The 18,512-nt window shown below is 40.0% G+C and overlaps 2 protein-coding genes across 6 annotated transcripts in view; one reads left to right on the top strand and one right to left on the bottom strand.

Moving 5' to 3' along the window:
• CCDC191 (coiled-coil domain containing 191) overlaps positions 1-11,973 on the bottom strand; it is a 97,169-nt gene extending 85,196 nt beyond the window's left edge. Inside the window, exons 1-3 of one of the 4 annotated variants that reach the window (XM_032150141.2) lie at positions 11,817-11,966; positions 9,050-9,088; positions 2,061-2,202 (exon numbers count right to left, since the gene is read on the bottom strand). In XM_032150141.2, coding sequence (XP_032006032.1) covers positions 2,061-2,202; positions 9,050-9,088; positions 11,817-11,906 — 271 coding nt within the window. In that variant the 5' untranslated portion in view covers positions 11,907-11,966. Of the gene's footprint in view, positions 1-2,060; positions 2,203-9,049; positions 9,089-11,816 lie in introns of all 4 variants that reach the window. The other 3 variants (XM_058437484.1, XM_058437485.1, XM_058437486.1) reach the window with 3 other exon arrangements.
• Positions 11,974-12,217: 244 nt separating this feature from the next.
• The window catches only part of QTRT2 (queuine tRNA-ribosyltransferase accessory subunit 2), a 31,774-nt gene continuing 25,479 nt past the window's right edge, over positions 12,218-18,512 (top strand). For both annotated transcript variants that reach the window (XM_032150135.2, XM_058437483.1), the window contains exon 1: positions 12,218-12,303. In XM_032150135.2, the coding sequence (XP_032006026.1) occupies positions 12,289-12,303 (15 nt within the window). In that variant the 5' untranslated portion in view covers positions 12,218-12,288. The remainder of the gene's footprint in view (positions 12,304-18,512) is intronic.

The following is an 18,512-nucleotide window of genomic DNA, read 5'->3' as shown; positions in this document are numbered from 1 at the left end:
CCCAAGAGGCATTTAATACAGATAAAATAGGAAAAAATAAATCAGAGTAATATAAACGAAGTGTTAAAAGCATACTAGCAACAAATGCCATTGGCTTTCAGGGGAAGGTAGAGAAAGGGAGAAGATATTTACTGAGTAGCCCTTGCGTACGATAATTCAAACATTTATGTGTATAATAATTTATATGCAAAATAATTCACACCTACTAAATGACATGTATTTGTAAATGGGGATTTACTGGGAAGTGCCCCCCAAAAACAAATAAAACGTCCCTTGGAGGGGTTAAACTGTAGAAATACCTTGTGTTAGACCACATGAGAAGTATACAAACTACCTTAAAGCACAGATTTTCAAAGTATGTTCCTCAAAACACTACTTTGGTAGAATATTAGTATAGTTGATGAGAGGAGAAAAAAATGATATAAACCTTTGAAAACCATGTTCTATCCATTGGTGTTCTATCCATACACCAAACCATGTTCCTAATGTGAATCACTAGTTTCTCAGGATAATACACAGATTTCAGGATAAAAAGAGGTTCATGGTCTAGGCAGCATGGGAAATTAGGCAAGTAAACATTTCTTTTTAACTGCAGGACTTCTCAGAACCCTTAACAGGCTAAAGTATATTGTGTATCTCTATTGGCAGGGTGGGAGGTGGGGTGGGCAAGATCAGCCAAGCCAATTTCAGAATCAATCTCCTTTCTTTAGCTCCAGTACCATCAACCACTCTAAACCACTCACCATTACTGCTCACCCAGACTGCCACCAACAGCCTCCCACTGGTTGCCCTTTTCTCTCTTTTTCTCCCCTATAATCCATTCTTCCTATATTTAATTAATTAATTAATTTATTTATTGAGATGGAGTCTCGCTCTGTCACCCAGGCTGGAGTGCAGTGGGAAGATCTCGGCTCACTGCAAACTCCGCCTCCCAAATTCAAGTGATTCTCCTGCTTCAGCCTCCCAAGTAGCTGGGATTACAGGCACCCACCACCACGCCCTGCTAAATCCTTCATGTATTTTATAAACTGTCATATTACTCCTCTGCTTAAAACCCTTCAATTCTATCCTGTCATACTCAGAGTAAAATCTAGATTCTTTCCCCAGGCTTGGAAAGCCCTATGTGACATGCCTTCTCCTCACTCCCGCCAGCTTCTCTCTGTGGGGAAGCTCCAGCCACACGGGTCTTCCTGCAGCACACCATGCCTGTCTGTACTTCATGCTCCCTTTCCATCTGCCTGGATGCTTCCCCCATCACATTGTTCAGCTGATTCCTTGCTCCTTGCTGACTCAGGTCTGAACTTGAATGACTTACTACTACTGGATCACTGTAAAATTTTCTTTATTCCCACAGGAAATGTGTATTTCATGAAACCAAGGGCTTTGTCTCTCTTGTTCATAACCAGTACTTCCAGTGCCTACAACTGTACCTAGCACAGAGTATATGTGTGTTGAATAAATGAAGAAATAAATGGAATAACTGGAGACATGAGCCATCCAAATGGAAGTTGGCTTGTAGGACGTCACACTCTTGACTTTCCATCTACCACAGTGGCCTCCCTTTCTCAGTCTCCTTTGTTGGTCCTTCCTGTTTCCTTCTATACCTAAATGGTAGAGTTCCCCAGAGCATCAGTAACGAAAATACCAAATTCCAGCAGAGTAAATGCTTCTGGGACATAGGAAGGTTAGATTGTTTTTAGGGTCTCTTTATCAGGAATAAAACTGATTTATAGACTATAGTCAAATTATCTATATAATATCTGATCAAATTAACATGCTACCATCTTTGTCACAGAACTAATATCTTACAGCATTCACCAATTAGCTGTTGTATCAAACTACCTCTGGATGTGGTTCTAATTTGGGAAACAAAATGAGGCTTAAGTATATCCTTACTTGTAATATTGGAGTTAATTCCAGAGTAAAATCGCTTCAGGGGAGTAGAAAGAAAGGGAAATTAAGAACAAGAGTAAGAAAAACTTCCATTCTCTACTTTGAAATGCATCATGGGTTATGCTTTAAGAATTGTTAACATCGCAGAAGCAAATGCATTCTCTTACCTTCTGCATAGATTTCATCATGATCCTCTATTTGCTCAGATGTTTTCAAATCTGTGATTTGGCCCCAGGGACTTCTAGGTAAATCTGAATTTCTAGTAAAAAATGCATTTGACACTGCAAACTCTGAGGCTTTCTCCACTCTCTTCAATATAACAGAAAAAAAAATCCATAAAGATGACAACAAATTTGTTCAGTTAGAGAATTTCTCTCCTACTCAAGAAACTGATTTTCTACCACCTACTAAGATTCGTTCATTTTTCCATTTTTGGAGAAACTCTTGAGGTTTAAACATCTACCCCCAAATATTCTGGGGGGTTTCATATATAATATTAAATTAATTGCAGTATTTTACCAAGTTCTAACAGATATTCACAATTTTGATATTTGAATAAAAGTTATTAAGATTTAGATAACTTTTGTTTAGGGCATTAGTGATAGGATCCTGAGACATGGATATTTTATTTTAAATAAAAATACTATATTTTATTAGTTTTCATGCCCTTAGGACTTGCATATGAGTATGAACCAGAGGTAGAATAACCACACTTCAGCAAATTAGTACTCCTGAAGGAAACCTCCCATCTCATATTAGTCAGTCATATATTAGGTTCAATAAAATTGGGATAAACAGAGTCACTGAACGGTAGCCATCTAGAATGTTTTAACTCAACAGCAAGAGTCTAGTAAAAACATGACCAAATTTGCAGGACTGGGGGAAGAAATAGCAGAAGTGGACAAACTGCCTTAGCGTTTTTATTTACCTGCACAGAATAAAAACACTTATATTCGGCTGGGTGCAGTGGCTCATGCCTGTAATCATAGCACTTTGGAAGGCCAAAATGAGAGCACTGCCTAAGCTCAGGAATTTGAGACCAGCCTGGGGAACATAGTGAGACTCCAACTCTAGTTAAAAAATAAAAAATTAGCAGGGCGTGGTTGTGCACCCCTATAATCCTAGCTACTTCAGAGGCTGAGGTGGGAGGAATCGCTTGAGCCCAGAGGGTTGGGACCACAGTGAGCTGTGTTCATGCCACTGCACTCCTGCCTGGGTGACAAAGTGAGACTGTGTCTCAAAATAAATAAATTTAATTAAATAAATTTTAAAGCTGGGCACGGTGGCTCATGCTGTAATCCTAGCACTTTGGGAGGCCGAGGCAGGTGGATCACTTGAGGTCAGGAGTTCAAGACCAGCCTGGCCAACATGGTGAAACTCTGTCTCTACTAAAAATACAAAAATTAGCCGGGTGTGGTGGCACGCACCTGTAATCTCAGCTACTTGGGCAGCTGAGGCATGAGAATCACTTGAACCCGGGAGATGGAGGTTGCAGTGAGCCGAGATTGTGCCACTGTACTCCAGCTCGAGTGACAGAGCGAGACTCTGTCTCTAAAGAAAAAAAAATGTTAAAACTTATTTTATAACTTAACCCCTAACTTCCCCCTCCCAGAAACCTGCTTTCTCCCATGACTGCTGTGTTTCTTCCAACTCAGGTAGTGACAACTACATTCCTCAGGATGAAAACTTTGGCGTCCTTAATCCAATCTATCTCTCTTTCTCACCCCACATATAACTGATCAGGACATCTGTTGAGTCTATCTTTAAAATATATACAGAATCTGACCCCTTTCCATCACCTCCATTGCTACCATGTTGGTCCAAGGCACAACAATTTCCTGACAGGTTTTCTGGAATAGCCTCTCACCACAGCAGTGAATGACTCCTTTAAAATGAAAGCCACATAATGTATGTCACAACTCTACTCAAAAGCCTTCAGTGGCTCCTGATCTCAATTAGAATTAATGTCAAAGTCCTTATAATGTGCTTCCAGGTCCTGCCACGCAGCGCTTTGTGAGCTTTCCAAGCCCCTCACTACTCTTCCCTTTGCTCATTCTACTTCAGCCACATGGACCTCCTTGCTTGTTCCTCCTCAAATATGCTCAGTGTGTTCCCAGCTTAGGGCCTTTGTACTTGCTTCCCCTCTGCCTGAACTGCTCTCCTACAGATACCCATAGGCCTCCTTCCTTCACCTCCTGAAGCCTTTGCTCAAATGTCACCTTCCCAGTAAGGCCTTCTTTGACTACCCTACATGAAACTGTAAACACTCTCTTTCAGCTCTCCTTCTCCCCATCCGCTGCTCTGATTGTCTCTATAGTACTTACTATCTTATCATATATTTAATCACTTATTGTCTCCCTCAGGTAGAATGTTGGCAGGAATTCTTATCTTCTTCTCAAGGAGAACTTGGCACCAAGAACAGTGCTTGGCACTCAACAGGTGCCCAATAAATATTTGTTAAAGGAATAAATACATGAAAACTTTATTCAGAAAAGCTGTACTTTCCAATATTTATATTGTCACCTGACCTATTCTGAAAATGACTTTTCCTCCTGCCCTTTATAGAAAGACTGGTGGAACCTCTGCCAAAACTTGCCATGGGCTTTTCCATCCAAATTCTTGTGTGTTTCATACATTAGCTTTAAGTCAGACAAAAGCAGAGGAATAAAGTTGAAAAGTGAAGGGTAATTTGAAAAAGATGGAGAAAACAGAATATAAGGCAAAGATACGAGCCAGAAGAAAACATGATCTCATGAGAGTTAGAGTCAAGAAAATATCATTCACTCCTTATGAAGTCACTTGGTAGAGACCTATTTTCCCATATTATTTCTGATAGCCTCTGATGCATGCAAATTTATGTTGGTAGCATATGTCATGTATTGGATTTATGGTTGGTACATGGTCTTTCCTTTAGGCTCTTAAATTCTGAGATAGAAAGATGAATTTTGCATATACTGTATGTGTTTGTATATGCACATGTGTAAATAATGTACAAATAAATTGATCAACTTTAGTGTTTTAAAAACCCACAAACAAAAAATTAACAACAACAGATTTGTAGACTTGACTTAGTTCCTCAGGCCTTGAGTGAAAGAAATAATTATGTATTATGTGTCATCCTATCTGAGTTGGAATTTGTACAGGTTCTTAACAGAGGAGGGTAGAGAGGTTGGGAGAGAAGAGGAGAAAGACTGAAGGATAAAGAAGGATAGAGCCTGGTACTGACAAGGAAATAAAGACAAATGTTCGCTTGGCTTTAACAAGGCAAGTGTTTGGGATATCACTTAAAATGAAGATTTCAGGAGAAAGAACTACTGGATGATACTAAGGACTATACATAATCTCTATATTTGTTTGTGTTAAGACATTACATCCTTAAGTTCCTTTTTCAAAATAAATATGTAAGACATAGGAGAGAGCCACCCTATATTTAAGCAAAACATTTTGGCAATTTAACAACTTATTCTTCCAGCAAGTCCTTATTGAAGGCTAGCTCTGTTCCCAGCACTGGAGTGGGCATTAAGTGGAAAGAGAAATAAAAGTTTCTGTTCTTAAAAAGCTCACTTTTTTTGTTTGTTTTTGGTTTCCTATATCATGTGTGCAATAAACAACTCAAGGACAGTTCTGAAGCAATGCAGGGTGATTTAAGAAAAACTAAACACCTTCAAAAGTGTATCATAGTAACTATGTTATATATAAACATATTACTTGCAAAGGAACTATCTCAGTTATTCCCACGATCTTATAAATGCTCAATATGTGTTCCTTGTGTCCCACAGCAGACATCAATCCCATGGTCCACTACAGATTCTTTGTAACGTATCAACATGGATGGCAGAGACAGCAGTTACAATGTCATCCTTCATTTCCTCAAAACCAGTGGATACAAACATGAGCTTCTTGACATACTGCATGCTCATATATAATAAATAGTTCTGTGAGTAATAAATTTTTGAAGCTACCCATTCTTTTCTAATCACTTTGTACAAATGCAAATGCTTGAGGCTGTATCTGTGTATATAAATGACAAAATAATTCTAGGCGAAAGAGTAGTACAAAGTGGGATTAGGAGGTGGAGGTAGGTAAGGGGGATTTGTCTACTTAGAGGGGCATCTCAAGTTGAGCTGCAAGGGAAAGATCTGGATTGGCCTCTCAGAGAGGACGAGTATTCCAGGCTGAGGGATCGACATGAGTCAAAGCAAAAGGAACACCTGTCTGATGGAGTGGAAGGAGACTGGCTTGATTGGCGTCATGGAGGATCCGTATAGGGACTGCTACAGATAAATTGATATTATAGGTTGATTGCTAGAGGGCTGTCAATACTCATCTGGAATTTATAGAGTTTCGTCTGATGGCACATAGAATAACTGATGATTGGAGAGTAGGGAAATGATTTGATTAAAATGTTTAGAAAGCTCAATCAAGTTACAGGATGCACTGGAGTAAGATGAGTTAGTCCATCTCATCAAGATGAGGATAAATTGTAAATCATGGTGGACTGTTGCATTTTGAGTGAGTTGCTGCAGGACTCACAGTTTTACCCAACCATCTATCTGATTCTAGATGATTTCAATGTCCCTGAAGATGAATCACCAACATCTCAGCCTTGAGGTTTGGTTGTTCTTCTGTATTCCAATAGCTTTCCCCTCAATTCCACTTCAGCAACCTACTGACATGGTGACCCCGAACCATGTCACAAAGCATGGTTCACAACATTTTCCATTGCTCAAACCAAACTGATAACCCCTTCTCCAACATCAACCTCTGATCCATCTCCCTGTTTCATTCTCCCTGCTCCTATGACACTGATGTTGGACCTAACCAAGTCTTCTAGTCACTGTACACCTCCCTCTTCTAACTTAAGTCCTTGAAAGGGTTCCTTCCTTTCCTACTCAGTGTGGATATGCAGCTACTATCTTACTGCATCCTCAAACCCCTTGTTCCTTGGCTGTTCCAGTGAAAACCTCCAAGTCTGGATCAATCTGATCTACCAATTTTTAGTACCATAACATATTATGGGCCGGGCATGGTGGCTCACGCCTGTAATCACTTTCGGAGGCTGAGCCCACCAGATTGCTTGAGCCCAGGAGTTTGAGACCAGCCTGGACAACATAGTGAGAACCCATCTCTATTTAAAATATATATTTAAAAATTAGTTATGGTTAACTGCTTCAGCCATGTCCCAGTGTCACTGAGAAATCTTCCTTTTCTGTTCTGAAGAGAGGCCTTTCTCAATTTTTACTATGCTCCATACCCTTTCCATATATTCTCCCCTTCTTTCACATAAAGAGGTCTCAGCTGATTTTGAAAGGGTGGTCCACTCAAGTGGACTTTGAAGTCTCAGGTCCAGAGGTTATAACTGTTTAGGGTACACCCAGAGTTAGCAATGAAATAAGAAAAGAAGACAGAGAAGTGAACAAGGAAGTATTAGAAGCAGCAGGAAAAAAACAGTTACAAAAAGACCATGGAGGAGAGGATTTCTAGAATAAAGAAGTGGTACCTATGTCAATGTAATCTGAAAAAATTTGAGGACTATCAAAAGACTACTGGATTTGGTCAGGAGGTCATTTATGACAACAGTTTCTGTGGAATGGTAAGAAATCAGGACACAGGAGAATAACTGTGGACACAAGAGGACAAGAAAAATACAAAGGCAAGGAGTCCAAGTCATGTATCCAAAACATTAGATAAGAAAAAGAAATCGTTCAGGAATCAGAATAGATTACAGGATCAAATAAAGACATTGATTTTTTTCAAGACAGGAGATTTGATGACATAATGGAGACAGAGCCAATGCAGAAGTGTTAGAGGAATGATAAAAGATGTTAAAAATTGAGTCAAGCTGGCTGAAAACTATACGAAAATGGACAATGTCACAAATTCGAGCAAAATTTTATCTTCCTGTTTTAGTTAAATCTTTGCCTCTGAAGAGATGGTAACTAACTGTGTGACTAAGCCCTGCAGGGACTTGGCACTGGGACTCTCAACACTCACATGCAAGCTAGTCTTACTAGATATTGAGGAGTGGCCTTCCTAGAGACTAGCATTCATGATGGTAGATCCAATTTAGTCGTCTTCTAAGTTAGGCTTTCTGCAGTAGCCAGGAAAATTCCCCTGACCCCATTTAAATTAGTGCCTCTCACCACATACTTCCATTACATCTTTAATTCTCTCATGAGCTTTAGGTACGTTGTTTATTCTCCACTGGACTGTAAACCCTGGGAGGGCAGGGGCTGTACCTGCTCTGTTTTAGCTCCAACACCCAACACAGTGGGCTAGTACTTAGTAGGCACTCAAATACCAGCTGAATAAATAAATGGTTAAAAATTATTACATCTGGCCTAGGATCTATTACATCTATCTAGGATCTGGTGCTTATGATGCATGTCAATTTAGATGAGTAATCACTCTTCAAAATACTGTCAGAATGGTCTTTTCCCAGGAAAATGCTGCATGATTTTGAAACGTGGTACACGATGAATTGAATATGGCAAGTTGCCAAACTGACACGCAGAAGCACACACCTGAAATGATTTAATGGCACTTTCAAATTAAATGGTACTCGGACTCAAAAATACATATCTCAGGCCTGGAAGAGATGTCAGAGGTTATCTAACACAATCTCCCCTTCACTGAATCCTCAAACATATTGTTCATTAGCCTAACATTAAGCGACCATTTAGAGTCCATTAAAATAGCTTCAGTGGTAGAAAACACATCTCTATAAGAATGCCCAGTCCACTTTTGGATGGACTAGTCATTAGAAAATTCTTATTTGTGATGCACATGTAGTTTTCACCCATTAGTCCCTATGTCATTGTAACTACAGTGCAGTCTTTCCAACATCTGAGGAAGGCCACCATATCCTCTCCCAAGGCTTCTTTTCACAACTCCTTTAATCCTCTTCATGTGATACTCATGGCATTTGAAACGATGTCTACACACCTGTTTTCTTGTGATTCCTACTCAAATGGTTTCATGAGAGGCAACAGAATTATGAAAAAAATACTAAAAAGTATAAAATTAAGGCAACTTACATAGTCACATGGGAATAAAAATAGCAGCGTATGTGCAAAGTGGAGATCTATTCATATTTCTTTTCCATCTGATTATGCTTGACTCTTCTCTTTTCATTCTAAATTTGAAATATCCTTACCTTTATCCAGTGTTCCACATTGTCGGGACCAAAAGCAGGCTGTAGATAACATATATAGGATATTAATATGCAGCAATATCTTTATCAACTTTGCCATTTAAATCTATCCTTCTGACTAAAGCATATGGAACAGTGTCCTTTATTATTTCCCCAAAGCATTTCATTACAAAGTTCAGCATGATTAGCAATAAAAGACACAGAATAGCAGTATGAGGAGAAAACATGAAGCCTTCCTGGGACATTGATTGTTTTTATTTCTTGTCTAGGCCCACCTTGAGATTGTGATTTAATTGGTCTGGGATAGGACCCTGGCACTGCTATTTTTTTAAACCTCCTTAGGGTTAAGAGTCAAGATATAGAAATGCTAAATATAAAGCTACTCATTAAAAAAAAAAGCACGGATTAATTAGCCAGATTATCCAACTAATCTTTAGCTTAAAGAAGGGTGTGTTCCTCTCCTTACTCCTTTCATAAGTAGCCTGTAGCAAGAGACTTTCTCATCTTACCTAGATCAGGGATCTTGTTTGGCCCAATAAAAACTGAATGTTAATTAATCTGACTTCTACTGTTTTACAAAGCAGAAAATATAAATTTCCACCCAGATCAGTCACGTATTAATCTGAAATTAGAAGTGAAACCATCAGGGTATTTCCTTTCTTCACTCTCTGTAACTCCCAGAAGCTTGGAGAATTCCCTCTAATAGTCACTTAACAAATAGAGTTATCTTCTTTGACAAAAATGCAGGTATGTTTTGGCCGGGAGCAGTGGCTCATGCCTGTAATCCCAGCACTTTGGGAGGCCAAGGCGGGCAGATCACGAGGTCAAGAGATCAAGACCATCCTGGCTAACATGGTGAAACCCGGTCTCTACTAAAAAAAAAAAAAAAATACAAAAAATTAGTCAGGCATGGTGGCGGGTGCCTGTAGTCCCAGCTACTCGGGAGGCTGAGGTAGGAGAATGGGGTGAACCCGGGAGGCAGAGCTTGCAGTGAGCCGAGATGGAGCCACTGCACTCCAACCTGGGCGACAGAGCGAGACTCCGTCTCAAAAACAAACAAACAAACAACAACAACAAAAACTGGGGAATGGGGCGAGGGTTAATCAATCTGACTTTTACTGTTTTACAAAGCAGAAAATATAAATTTCCACCCAGATCAGTCAGGTATTAATCTGAAATTAGAAGTAAAACTATCAGGACATTTCCTTTCTTCACTCTCTGTAACTCCCAGAGGCTTGCAGAATTCCCTCTAATAGTCACTTAACAAATAGAGTTATCTTCTTCACTAAAAATTCAGGTGTGTTTTTAAAATAAGGGGATATACTGATGATTTGTCATTGGAGCACTAAATCTCTTTTAGTTAGGCGTTCCCAGTTCATGAATTGCTTCTTACTCAAATATGCTCTTTAAAATAGTAATAATAATAATAAAATAAGGGGATATCTAAACTAGCATACTGACACAGGGAGGTGGGAAAAATATAATACTCTTTCACTTACCTAACACTTTACCTTCAAAGCATCTTACTGATAACTAATTAACGCAGCTGTACTGCTTAATAATTTTGTCACTGCAACAAAGAAAGCTGATCCAATTAAAACACAACTGAACTTGAAGAAGCCCTATGTTTTTACCTTTTTTTCTCTAGGCAGTAATAATGAGCACTAGCAGCAAAAATCCTTCCTTTTGGAGTCCTAAGAAATTATTCTAAATTTTTACCTTTCATCATCAAGTCCATATCCATAACCTATTTTGGATCCAATACATTATGCAACTGATGTATTGAAATAGCAGCAGCCTCAGTTTCCAAGTTTCCCTGATGCTCCAGTCTGTGCCCTCTAGTATCTAGGGCAACACATTTGTCATGTGGAATATGTCCATTGCATTTAGCTAGTAAATTTAGAATACATCGCAAGAACAATTGCCTGGGGCCCTCACAAAGGCCACATACATCTACAGAATATTATTTAGGAAACTTAAGAGTGAAAACAGCTGGTGAAACTGCTCTGTAGCTGAAAGCTGAGAAGCTTCTCCATTTTAGTACTCTCATTTAGATTTTAAGCATCTTTTTGGGGACTGTTAAAAAGGTAGTCTGTGGAAAGCACACACGGTGCACCTGTGACTTTGCACATGCCACATATGTTTCAAGTTTAAAATGGGGTTATCAGTTTTTTCTTATCTTCAGGTGTTAATGCATCCAAATGGGTGACAGATACGGAGAGAATCTATTTTTTGAAAGTCGGTTGAATTTAGAAATTCCTATGTGAATCAAGTATTAATGTATTCAATATCCATTTGCACTCCTGAGTTTATTTAGATACTTTACGTAAAAGTGGAAGGGCAGGACTATAGGCAGGGTATTTAATGTGAAGCTCTCCCCCGTTAATAAAGATCAATTACCCCAAGATTTGCCAAAAAAAAAAAAAAGAGAAAAAGAAAGAAATGTGCGAGAAGTTTCCTAAAATTTAAGGTAGGGGAAACGGAGTTTGCAAACTCCTTTCACCCCGATGGGCATTAGCAGACACCTCGGTTTTAGAAGAGCGTTACAAACAGTTCTTCCACGATGCTGCCCATCAAAGCCGTAATGTGCCCAGACCCCACAGCTCCTAGAGCACTTCACTCAGGGCAATGCTGGCTTTGGGGCGGTCAAGGCAGGGGTGTGTCAGCTAAGGATGAGGAGGCAGGAAGCACAGAGGGGCCGCGACTGGCTTCCTGACTGCGCCGCGCCTTGGGAAAGTCCCCGCCCTCCAAAGCTGTCGATTGGGATCACCTGGGGACTCGGCTTCCTTGTGAACCGTTTCCAGCGATTCAGCCCCATCCTTTTCTTTGAGGAGGACCTTCCCTGAGGCGCCAGTAGCATTTTCCAAGTTCGAGCCCGAACCTCGGCCAAAGCTGCAGCAACCGCTCTTCTGCCCGGGCTGCTTCCGGGTCACGCTGGGAATTGTAGTTCCTCTGCCCTCAAGGAAAGCAGGCGTAGAACGCCGTCGAACCACCACTCCCACGAGGCTCTGCGCAGGCCGCTCGCGTTAGCTCAGTTACCATAGCAACGGCAGAGGTCCCTCGCTCTCGCCGTCATCAAGGCTCGCTTTAATGTCGGCTTTGCTTTTTTCTGGCGCCCAGTGATGACGCAGTACTCCCTGATTGGCTCTGCATTGGAGGCAGTGATTTTGGGGCAGAGAATTTTGCAACACGTGGTAGTGAACTGTGAGGAGTTTGAGGGGTCTGAAGACTAAAAGAATCGAATGGTTTGTTGGCAGGTAAGTGCCCCTTTGCCCTGCTGGTGTGGGAGCTGCTAGAGATGGATGAGTCACGTCGCGTCCAGACGCTTCCTGGTTGTGTTGCAATAACGGTGACTGTACTCCCGCCATGTCTCCTCTCCTTCCCTTTTCAGGGTCTCCTGGTGGATTGGTTTCTCTAAGTTCAGATTCTTATAAATCGTGTGAGCGTTGCCGACATCTCTGAGATAAAAGGGCCCCTTTCGACTAGCCTCTGCTGAAAGGTAGTTTTCAGGAAGTTTTTATTCCGAACTGCCCATGGGAGGGTGGGACCGTCTTCAATCTCTGAGTGAGGTGCCTAGGGAGGTCTGGGGCCATGGAGATGGCCCATGGAGCAAAGGTAAATCCAGACTTCGTGGCTTAGCCGAGGTGTTTCCAGAGACAGCCCATTTAGGGGTGATAAATGGGCTTATAAAGCAGAGTAAAGATTTAGAACGGGAGTTTTGGATTCAGCTACTTTGTGCTATATGACCTTAGGCAACTTGTTTAATAACTCAGAGACCCTGTTTTCTCATGCAAAATGGGGACGATAATACCTGAATCACTGGAGTGTTGTAATGATTAAAAATAAATGTGTGTGAAGCATTCTGCCAGGAAATGTAAACTAAAGTTGATTTGAAATTGGTGAAAATGAAGTTAGGGAAGCTATGCCCTCGGACTATTGCAGCGATCCTAGGACCAGCTCTGTAACTGGTCTATCTGAAAGGCGGTTGAATGAATTGTGTTCATACAAACTATGCAGTATCACGAAGTAGTTTTTTTCAAAAGGGTAAGTTAGCTTTATGTCTCTTCTTCAGGAAAGACGTCTAATGTTTATTCTTGAGAGAAAAGCAAATTGCAGAGAAGTGCATATATTATAGTATGTTTCCATTTTTGTAAAAGCAAACCCTGACCAAAACACTCCCTCCCATATGCAAGTATGTTTAAATATTTGTATGAGAATGGAGAAAGATTGCTGAGACTGGGAGGATGGATTAGAGGCGGGAGGGAGAAAGGGAAAAGAAAAAGAACACTATAGCAGAATGGAAACTATGATTATAATGTGCTTGTGGACCAGATGGAACTTCTAATAAGCTCCCAGCCTATTAGAGTACAGCGTTGAAAACTAGACTTCAATAATTAAAGTCCTTGCCCTGCCACTTACCAGCTGGTGATTTGATCAGCCTCAGTTTATCATCCATAAAATGCAGATAATAATGGCATCTATATTATGCATTTGATATGAGGATTAATGGAGTGAATATATAAAGAACAGTGCTTAATACATAGTAAATACCCAATAAATGTTAGTTGCTATTATTGTCTTTCTATATGTGAAATTAATTTAACTTTTATTGTGATTACTGACATTTGGAATTCTTCCATCTTATTTTGTGTTTTCTATTTCTTTTTTTGGTCTCTTTTCCTTTCTTGCCTTTTATTAGGTTAATTCATTTTTCTTTATCTTCCCACTTCCTCTCCAGTGAGTTTGGAAATTATGCATTCTGTCATTAATCGTTTAACAGTTACTTCTGAATTTTTAACACACATACTCAACAAAGTTTAACGTCGTCATTATCTCTTTCCCCCTACCAAATGGTGTAAGGATTTCTGAATGCCTTGGAAAAATCTTCAGTTACTGTTTTCTAGAATTGTAGCGTTCTTCATTTCGTTTTTTTTTTTGAGACAGAGTCTTGCTTTGTTACCCAGGCTGGAGTGCAGTGGCATGATTTTGGCTCACTGCAACCTCTGCCTCCTGGGTTCAAGTGATTCTCCTATCTCAGCCTCTGGAGTAGCTGGGATTACAGGCGTGTGCTGCCACACCTGGCTGATTTTTGTGTTTTTAGCAGAGACAGGGTTTCGCCATGTTGGCCAGGCTGGTCTCGAACTCCTGACCTTAGGTGATCCTCCCACTTCGGACTCCCAGAGTGCTGGGATTACAGGCGTGAGCCACTGTGCCCGGCCAGCGTTCTTCATATCTGTGTGTCATTTCTGAGTCAGCTCAATGCACCACATTGTTTAAAAGTCCTTCAGTCATTTTTCTATGCATATACTATCATTATAGAAAGTGTACATGTGTTGGGGAGAGGGGTAAGAGATGCTGATGTGTACTTATATATACAGCTTTCCTTTCACAAAAAATATGGCCATCTTTTGCCTTAGGAAATTTTGGACATTTCCATGGCAGTATGTAGAGAATCCAGCTAGGAAACATTTAAAAATCCCTTCTCTCTTGATAAATGAAGAGTGGAGGTGGTGGGTCGCACTGGAAGTGTTAGGACAGGTACGGTGTTGCCAGAAGTGCAGGGAATCTTTGTTAGTCCTTGTAAAGGTACAGATCCACTGACAGCCTGTCATTTGTCTTTATACTCTTAATGGTTTTTCCTTAAGACTTTCCCAGGAATGCCATCTGTGACACCAGAAATATGAGAACAGACCCACAACAAGTGAAAAGGGAAGGGATCATGATAAAGGCAAATAAAAACTAGTTAATATTTTGGAGACTGTTGATCTGTTTCTTGAACTTTCCTTGGGAAAAAGGAAATAATCACTCTCAAAGCATGTTTTTAAAAATATGTACATGAATATGTATATGTGTGTGTACTATTTTATTATTTCATAGTAACAATTTATTGTATTTGAGCCTCTAGAAAAGAAGTGTAATTATAAAAAACATTTACCATAATCTGAACAATGAATGGAGAAAGGAAGACTTGGGTCTTCTAGCTCTGGACAAAATTCCATTTTTTAAAAAAAAATATTGATTTCCAGCTGAAGTGTAGTACATTCTCTGATGTTTTCCTCAGATTTTAAAATATTTGCATTCATCCCCACAAAATAGAATCACTGACAATGGCAGTTTATTCTAATACTTTTTCTTAAACCCAGTCATCTGCTTTTGCTTCCTTATTTTTCTCTTCGGTAACATGTTGAGTTACTGTGATTAGGGTGGAACTTTTATGAAGCCCCAAACAACAGAAGTGAGTATGTAGCACCAAAATTGTTCACTGTAGAGAAAGCCAAGTGGGTATTTCTCTCCAGCTGGCTGAGTGGGTTCAGTATTCTAAGCTGAGGATTTTGAATTTCATCTTTAAAGTTATTTGGGATTAAAGCATTATATCACAGGAGAGACCATCTCTGCCTCTAAGAATATGGTGGCCAATGTCCTTTAGAGTTACAAAGGACCTCTAATTACAGACTTTCAGTTAAGAATTAAGAAAGTTGTTTCTTCAGTTGAGGAAAGAGTGGGAAGGGGAGATGAGAGGGAAGGGGAGATGAGAAAGAAGAGAGAAGATGCCTTCAGGACTGAGTGGATGATTAATCACACTTGAGCCTCATTTGTTGAAAGATGGGAACTTCTAGAATATGTTCATTCTTTCCTCACACAAGGATGAAACTAAGAAGTCTTTGAGAGAAAGGTAAGTCTTGGAAGCCAATGGTCTGGGCTTCCAGGTCTGGCTGCCTCTATACTCTTAGAGAATCCTTGTGTCCAACTTTGGAGAATCTGAGATTGGTTGTTTGGTAATCTTCGCTTATCTGTGGGGAATATGTTCCAAGACCCCTTGTGGATGCTGGAAACTGCAAATGGTTCCAAACCCCAGATAGATAGATAGATAGATAGATAGATAGATAGATAGATAGATAGATAGATGATAGATTAGATAGATAGATAGATAGATAGATAGATAGATAGATAGATGATAGATTAGATAGATTAGATAGATAAGATAGATACATAATACATAGATAGATACATACATAATACATAGATAGATTAGATAGATAGATACATAATACATAGATAGATAGATTAGATAGATAGATTAGATAGATAGATAGATAGATTAGATAGATAGATACATAATACATACATACATCCAAGCCCTAGATAGATAGACAGACAATAGACAGTATGATGTTTCCTATCTGTACATACCTATAATAAAGCTTAATTTATTAATTAGGCACAGTAGTAGATCTTAGTCACCTCAGCAAACAGTCTTTTTTTCTCTTCCTAGTTGGAGAACTTTAACCTTTTCTCATAAGGGGTCACTTTATGGCTTCCCTTTGGCATATCCGTATTGCCAGCATCACAACTCTTGTGCTGTGGGGCCAGTCGTAAGTAAAATAAGGGTAACTTGAACATAAGCACTGCAATACAGTGACAGTTGATCTGATCTATGAGACAGCTCCTAAGTAACTAAGGGGCGAGTAGCGTCTACAGTATGAAGATGCTGGGCAAAGAGATGATTCACGTCCTGGGTGGAACAGAGCAAAATGGCAGGAAATTTCATTATCCTACTCAGAATGGCATGCAATTTCAAACTTATGTTTATTTCAGGAATTTTCCATTTAATATGTTTGGAGCTCAGATGTCCATGGGTAACTGAAACTGTGGAAAGCAGAACTGCGAATGGGGGTACTGTATTAAGAGAACCAATGGGTTTCCTTTTAGTTGCCTTTATGTACCTTCTTCTTCCCATTCTGATTCTATGCTTGCATGGCATATTTGGCTTCCTGTATTGCATTCTATAGGGCAAACATGCCACTGACTGGTCCACTTTGCTTTTTTCGATTCTCAGAGTAAATAATTGTGCATACTGATTTTATTGTTTAGTCTCTGAGGTTGATAGGTTTGAGCCTGACCCTGAGTGATGGCTCTGTGCTGGGTATATAGGAAAGATCAGGCTTAGCTTACCAGGCAGAAGCCTAAATCCCTTACCAGTGGCCAGCCAGCCCTCCAAGTAGTACAAGACTGTAAGGCACTGGAGGGAGCAGCAGCAGGTGGCTAATCTTTGAGCCCCTGTGTAATTCTGTTGGCACAGGTTAAAGAACTTGACAGCTGCTTTCTTTTATCTCTTTTCTTTCTCTTTCTCTTTCTTTTCTTCTTTTTTGTTTTTAAGACAGGATCTCCCTCTGTTGCCCAGGCTGGAGTGCCAGTGGCGTGATCATGGCTCACTGCAATCTCTGCCTCCCTGGCTCAAGGGATCCTCCTACCTCAGATTCCCAAGTAGCTAGGACTACAGGTGCATGCCACCATTCCTGGCTAGTTTTTGTATTTTTTGTAGAGACAGGGTTTCATTGTGTTGCCCAGGCTGCTCTTGAACTGGGCTCAAGCGATCTGCCCACCTCGGCCTCCAGAACTGCTGGGATTACAGGCGTGACCCAACGTGCCCAACCAAAAGCCACTCTTTTTATGACTTTTCACAGTGTGTTCTAGGGGAAAAAAACAAAAAGATGTTTCATAGATTTTGCATACACTTTTGAAAAATCCTGTTATTTTAAGTGGTCATGGTATGCTGCAGGATATTCTAAAAAAAAAAAAAAAAATCTGAATGCGTCTCCTAGCATGTTAAATTTACTGTCACTTAAAAACCATAATTGGCTTGGTGCAGTGGCTCAGGCCTGTAATCCCAACACTTTGGGAGGTCAAGGCAGGAGGATCACTTGAGCCCAGGAGTTTGAGACCAGCCTGGGCAATGTAGTGAGACTCCATCTCTACAAAAAAAATTTTTTTAATTAGTTAGGTGCAGTGGTTGGGCACCTGTGGTCTCAGCTACTTAGCAGGCTGAGGTGGGAAGGGTACTTGAGCCTGGGATGTCAAGGCTACAGTGAGCCATGATTACACCACTGCACTCCAGCCTGGGCAATAGAGTGAGTGAGACCTTGTCTCAAAAAAAAAAAAAAAAAAGAAAAAAAGAGACAGAATAAAAAGAGTACAGGCCTTTTGCAGGAGGCCTAGGTTCTAGACAAGCCTATGACTAAGCAGGCCTAGTCTTAGACTCATTACAATAAAATGGCAGAAGGGGTGATGTGGTGATGAGGAATTCCCAGGTAGGGATCTCTGGTAGTAATGGAACTCTATAAACTATTTTCAGTATTTCTAAAGTCTGATGGTAATTATACAATACTGGGATATTAAGCACAGTTTTACTAAAGCAATGGGGTTTGTTGTTTTTACCTGGAATTGAGTTAACACAGCATGGAAAAGCAGATTATCTCATGCTTATCAGAAGCTTTGGTTGTCAGTCGTTTGTGTCATTTATTAATAAACTGGAGAAATGAGAGCATAGATTTGATGAGGAGAGATAATAAAAGTAACATTCTAGAATCCTATACTTCATTTTTCGAACGTATTAGTTTTACCCAATGAAGGTTCTTCGTGCCTTTATATGAATTTAATTTAAAAAACACTGTTCATGTGTGTACAT

This window comes from Hylobates moloch, unplaced genomic scaffold (genome assembly GCF_009828535.3).
Source record: "Hylobates moloch isolate HMO894 unplaced genomic scaffold, HMol_V3 SCAFFOLD_4, whole genome shotgun sequence".
NCBI classification, from domain to species: Eukaryota; Metazoa; Chordata; class Mammalia; order Primates; family Hylobatidae; genus Hylobates; species Hylobates moloch.
Note: the sequence above shows the minus strand (reverse complement) of the source record. Positions and strands in the feature narration are given on the sequence as shown.